The 6,106-nt window shown below is 40.8% G+C and overlaps 2 protein-coding genes across 4 annotated transcripts; one reads left to right on the plus strand and one right to left on the minus strand.

Moving 5' to 3' along the window:
• The first annotated feature begins 271 nt into the window (after positions 1–271).
• LOC113578490 (inhibitor of growth protein 1) lies at positions 272–3,197 on the plus strand. 2 transcript variants are annotated; one of them, XM_027011765.3, is made up of 2 exons: positions 272–812; positions 2,085–3,197. In XM_027011765.3, exons 1-2 carry the CDS (start codon positions 677–679, stop codon positions 2,822–2,824), a joined length of 876 nt encoding a protein of 291 aa, XP_026867566.1. In that variant the 5' UTR covers positions 272–676; the 3' UTR covers positions 2,825–3,197. The 2 variants fall into 2 exon arrangements, with proteins under 2 accessions (XP_026867566.1, XP_081557275.1); XM_081701149.1 differs by having other exon boundaries at positions 673–812; positions 1,678–3,197.
• Positions 3,198–3,417: 220 nt separating this feature from the next.
• LOC113578484 (ubiquitin-conjugating enzyme E2 A-like) lies at positions 3,418–5,598 on the minus strand. Of its 2 annotated transcripts, XM_027011756.3 has the most exons (6): positions 5,396–5,597; positions 4,987–5,067; positions 4,681–4,706; positions 4,492–4,581; positions 4,220–4,308; positions 3,418–4,107 (listed from the first exon to the last, which is right to left on the minus strand). In XM_027011756.3, exons 1-6 carry the CDS (start codon positions 5,437–5,439, stop codon positions 3,928–3,930), a joined length of 510 nt encoding a protein of 169 aa, XP_026867557.1. In that variant the 5' UTR covers positions 5,440–5,597; the 3' UTR covers positions 3,418–3,927. The 2 variants fall into 2 exon arrangements, with proteins under 2 accessions (XP_026867557.1, XP_026867558.1); XM_027011757.3 differs by lacking the exon at positions 4,492–4,581 and having other exon boundaries at positions 5,396–5,598.
• Between the last annotated feature and the right edge of the window lie 508 nt (positions 5,599–6,106).

Genomic DNA, 6,106 nt, shown 5'->3' on the forward strand with positions numbered 1-6,106 from the left:
TGCAAAAGTAAGACATCCGTTATACAAAATACACAACTAAGCCTTTTATAAAACTGACATTTCATATTCGCTTCAGGCTCAGACACTTTCTGAAAACAAAGTCACGATCCAATCTATGTACACAAATTCGACTACAATTTATTGGTTCAAAATTAACTTTGCCGCAGTATCCTCTTTGATCATAAAGCGGAGTTCATACAACAGCAATATTTTCTTACATTGACAACTAAAAATAGGCAACGGCACAGCCATTAATTGACCAAAATATCAAAACGTTACATCCAACTGCTCATAGGGACTCAGCACAAAGTCGGGGAGTGATCGTCCTTCTGCTACGCTGACGCATGCGCTTAAACAGCTAGACTGTTCCCTAAGTGTTTGAAACTACCCGGAGGAGCTCCACGTTGGGATCAAGTAATGCGACACAGGGAAATTCTCACTATTAAACGGACAACGACATAAATGTTTCAAACGGGTTTTCCTGTTTAATGCGTTTACTGGTTTGGTCATTTTACGAATCACATTTTTCGCTTTAAGTTCTGTTGGATGCTTCTAGGGTGGTCTAGTGTTGCGTGCTTTAGGATAATCTATCGGACATTACGAATGCGTTTTTATTGCGTTTTTTATCGATTAATGGACTTGTTCCATGCATCTAAAGTGAATAGTCGGAGTTAAAATGCTAAATACCGCAAACTGGGACCCACTACACGTTACCAACTATGTAGTAGAATATTTGGACTTGGTCGAATCATTGCCGTTCGACCTACAAAGAAATGTGTCCCTTATGAGAGAAATCGACTCTAAATATCAAGGTAACACATTCCTTCGGTTAATGATCTGTTTTAATTTTGTTGTGAAAGGAATGTTTTTGATATAATAATTGGGAATCACATTGCGCGTTAGGATTTAACCGCAGAGTGAACACAATAGATTATTGCTTTCCATTAGAAGCTTCTACAACAATTCAGTATTGATTCGTAGTACTGTTTTTATTCGGTGTGGTTGCCGTTGCTGTTAAATATGAACAAGAGTATTCTAGCATTCATTCAAAGGTATCGTCAAAGGTATCGTCAATGGTTATATGGCACACGATTTGTAGAATGGCGATTCGCTACTTCGGCTCTTTCCACTTTGTTTTCGGTCGTTTTCAGCGTACACCATAGACGTCTTTTGTCCGCGAATTTGAAATAAATCGTGTTTGATTCACAAATGTAATTGTATTGTCAGTTTCGCAGTTGTACTCTCTTCTGCTGTCGTCATGTTTATACTTAAAAAAAACATACTTTACAACAGTCAGAGAACTGTTCTACACTATTACATTAAATCTGTTTTGTAAAGGAAACTGTTCGCGGCATCCAGATACATCTCAATGTTTATTTTGTTTGTTTTTGTTTTTTTACTAACCCATGTTTATACTGACTCGGCGCATTGACTGTTCCCTAAATGGAATGTTGTAACCATGTCATATGTTGTCGGATCCCGTCGTATACGAACACCATGCCACAATAAAATCAACTTTGCGGAGTATGCTTGCACATAAATTGCTCCTTCATAACTCAACCAGTATTTTACGTGTTTTCTGCTAATGTTTTAAGGAAAGGTGCGTCAGCTCATTGAATACTGTTTGGTAGAAATGGACATGAAACGTACGCTTCTAATGGATTTTTATTTTCATAGTCAACAGACTCCACCTTCATCGGTTTTTGATTGGATAACAAACGCGAGTGGGGGCGAGCACCTCTTGCGTAAAGGAGCAGGAATTGGACTTTAAACTGTCAGTTCTCCTTTTGCACGCCTATTCCACACGCATTAGGGCGAGTTTGGGCACATCGGTTGGTATCCTAACGTTAAAGAGGGTGGGTCTGTGTTATGTAGCTAAGCAGTGATTTGCTTTAACATGTAGGAAGGTGGGACTATTCATTGTGTTTACCCTACGGGTCTTTGAGCTTAAAGTGAAATGTCAAACTGAACTGAAATAGTCATGTCCCCACATACTCGAATACTTTGTCCTAATTATTAATTCAAATAAATGACATTCACTTAGAAACTGAAGATGTCTTGTCATGCATGGTTTTCCCTTCCAGAAATCCTTAAAGAGCTAGATGAAGCTTACCAGAAGCACAGACGGGAAGAGGACCCTATCCAGCGTCGTCGTCTACTACATTGCATCCAGCGAGCCTTGATCCGAAGCCAGGAGCTGGGCGATGAGAAGATCCAGTTGGCCACCCAGATGGTAGAGCTGGTGGAAAACCGCAGCCGGCAAGTGGACAGTTTCACCGAGATCCCGGAGGCCTGTCATGGGCCTCACGAGGGTGTGCCGTCTGCCGCCTCGACGGCCGCCACTATCCCTGGCAAAAGACGGGACGAGGAGAAGCGGAGGGAAGAGGTCCTGGGCTCGGTCGACAGACATACAGCGGGCAACAAGCGCTCAAGGCGACAGAAGGCCAGCAGCAACGACAACAGAGAAAACGCCTCTGTTGGCCATCATGACGAAGTGGGAGGCAGCACAGCCCGGGAAAAGAGGGCCAAGGCCTCGAAGAAGAAGAAGAGGTCTAAAGCCAAACAAGAAAGGGAAGCCTCACCAGCAGACCTGCCCATTGACCCCAATGAGCCTACCTACTGTCTCTGTGAGCAGGTGTCTTATGGCGAGATGATTGGCTGCGACAATGATGAATGTCCCATCGAGTGGTTCCATTTCTCCTGTGTTGGGCTTAATCACAAGCCTAAAGGAAAGTGGTATTGCCCAAAATGCCGGGGGGACACAGAGAAAACAATGGACAAAGCCTTGGAAAAGTCCAAAAAGGAGAGGGCATATAACAGGTAGCTGTGTACCTGTTGAACTGCACAGAAATGTCAATATTTTTTATTTATTTGATATATTTAACACAACTCCTTTTATTGTGTAGTATGTGTCAATTTGTCACCTCACTATGAAGTTTCGTGAGTTTTTCACCTAGAAAGTAGCACTAAAAGCCTTAAACTCAGCCTTTTGAGTTGATGGCTCCAAGACATGGCAGTGTTGTCCTCAAAGTATTTCATCCACACTTGGATGTCACACATATGAGTTTGTCTGTCTGTTGTCATGTGAGCAGTATGGTTGTCAGAAGTATTGATTTGTGAAGGCACTCACAGCAAGTGAAGATCATGTGTTTGATTACAGATCTCATCATTGCTAATAAAACAAAGATACATTCTCAGTTCTTCTTGTACTGCTTTGTTCACACTGCTGACTGTACAGTGTATGACTCTCAAGCTCTGATCCCTGAATGGGCTTGTAAGTTCTACCAAACCAGTGATTAGATCAGTGCTGAAGGGCTTCTTGGCTAAGTGCAGTTGGGTTTTATGGATAAAATACCAAACAATTCCTTCAAATAAACACTGCTCACTTCATGAAGAGTCACAGCTAGCAAACCAAAATTGAATCTACACAGATATTTAATGGGAACTTAGTTATATTGTTACAATATGGTACATGACCAGCAAACAGACCACACGTCAAGGATTATAAAAATCACACTTCCAGGCATATAAGAGTACACAGTACAGCAAAAGAAGGTGTGTACGATCATATGTCACTTCCAAATCAGGCACAGAAAAATGCTTCAGTGTCAAGCTTGCACACTGTCAGTGCAAAGGAGTTTTACTCCACTTCTGTCGTTTTTTTAGTAAAGGCCTTTGTATGTATCATAGTTTAGTCAAGGTTTCCATAGCAACAGGCCACCCATCCTATTTGGTTATTTCATGAACAGAGTGGCCAGGTGGTCAAGGCAAAACAAGACATTGCTGAGTAAAGTGGAGTGGGGGCAGGGTGGATAAGGAAGGAGAATAAAGTGCATATTAGCAGAGTACCAGGGGTGAGGGGTAGACAGAGTCAAAGTTGGAAAGAAAAGAAGAGGAGATGACATAATGAAAAAGATGCTTCACAATTCACTCAGTTAAACTAGAATCACACAAAGTTCTACATTCTTCAGTGAGGGGTCGACTGTCCCGCCAGCTCTGCTCAACGATGGCAGACACACGCTTCTCATACTCCCGCTTGTTCTCCTGATAGAGCTGTGCCGCTTGGCTATTGGCCGGACTGTTGGGGTTTGGTTCGTCAAGCAAAGACTACAAACACAATTACAGGGGGATCATTAATAATAATGCTCATTTGAATGAAAGACCTTTGGGTCTGCTGACTTCCATGTTGATATAAGATATCATTGCTGGAATGGTTTACCTGGATGGAGGTGAGAATGGATGAAACATCGTATGTCGGACTCCAGCGATTTTGAAGAATATCAAGACATATACTTCCATCTGCGTATACTGATACAACAAAGAGAATCAAGCCCAGAAGTAACTGGCACCTTTTAGGAAAGCTCTTTTAAACTGATTATCTTAAATGTTATTTTCATTCCAAAAACTTTTATAAATCCGAGTGTAAATTTTAAATAGCATGTGGAACAACAAAGAAGCCACATTGTTAATAGGAAAAAAAAGTGACTATACCATTTGGATGAAACATTTTTGAAATAAATCTAACTGTGGGTGGTTTATTGGGGTATTCTTCTGTAAATTCTACAGTCAACTTAAAGGTACCTGCAAAATTATAGTGAAATACAGATACAAACTATTAACAGGAATGCAGTATGCCAGTGGTATCAACAGAAGTTGTGACATTTCTCGACAAATAGTTACCATCTTCAAAGGGAGTCCCTTCTGGTCTGAAAACAAAAACAAAAACAAAAAACAAACAAACAAACAAACACGCCATTACAATTAGCACGGACAGGTCAGAAAATGACACTTATTATTAACAGTAACCTGATAAATGCATCTCACAAAATCATGAAATGTCTAGGCCTTGGGATTCACTTTTCAAAGAAAGTTCTGATCAGAGTATTCAGTACTGTTGTGCGCAACGAAGTAAAGTCATACGGGCAAACAGAACAGCAAAACATAGGACCAAACATAATTTAGTTGATAATCGGGTAAGCGTCTTACCCGAATATTACTGCGTTCCAGACCATGATGTTGTTCTCTGATGGGGCACCACTGACACCGGCCGGAGGATCCTCTTGAAGTCTAAAAAAGCCAAAAAGTCAGTAATGGGTGATGTCAGCTAAAACATCGACAGCATAGGACTTGACAAGCAAAAACCCGAAGTCACATTCAATTCAGACGCTAACTGGACGCAAAGCCAATTAAAACTCAAACCAGTTATTGAATTTACTACTGACGCCCTGCCGCTAAAACTGATCTTCCTTCAGGCTATTCTTGTTTTCATTATCCTATTTATCTACATAAGTAACCAATCAAAAGCAACAAAACCGGACAATTTGACCGAACAAGTCAGCCTAGCATTGAACCGATCGCAGTACACAGAAGCTTTCCTGATAGTTATTTCAAACACCTTTTAAAATCCCTCATGAGCCTTCTTCGTGCCGGAGTAGACATCACTATAATTTATCAACGGTATGATTATTTATTAAACGTTTACTATAAAATAAATGATATTTTTAAAAAAAAGAAAGAAAAAAAAAGAAAAAGAAAAAAAAACAACCCCTCTTTATAAATTCACTCCTTCGGCCAGCGGACACCAACCAATGTTTAGAATCTGCTACGAAGACTTCAACACGGAATTACAGACGATACCATGTCTGTAGGAGAGTATGATAATCATTTCGCTTTGTGTACTTTCTCTGTCCCTCTGTGAGAGTACATTAAACGATTTTTTGACATTATGCTTTGTTTTGTGATTTCACGTAACTTGGGTGTTACACTGAACGTATTCATATCATACCATTATACACCAATTTCGCATGGTTATCGCATTATTCCCCCCTAAATTAATACGCAAAGTGGAAGCCCCGTACATGTAGGTGGGGTTTAAGTGACGCAATAGGCATTGCAGTGAAGGTCGACGGAGATGACAGATGACGAGCGTGTGTCCGGACACGTGAGGCTTTGTGGGGCGGCAGATCTACTCTTAGGAATAATAGTTTCAGCCTTTGTTTACTTCTCTAAAACGCATGGGCAGCAGTGACCTCTGTAGGGGAACAGTACAGCCCAACTTTTAAATTAGACCAGACTCCTATTGCATGTAGACTGAAAATCTGTGTTC

Source organism: Electrophorus electricus, chromosome 18 (assembly GCF_041902795.1).
Source record: "Electrophorus electricus isolate QZ-2024a chromosome 18, ASM4190279v1, whole genome shotgun sequence".
NCBI lineage: Eukaryota > Metazoa > Chordata > Actinopteri > Gymnotiformes > Gymnotidae > Electrophorus > Electrophorus electricus.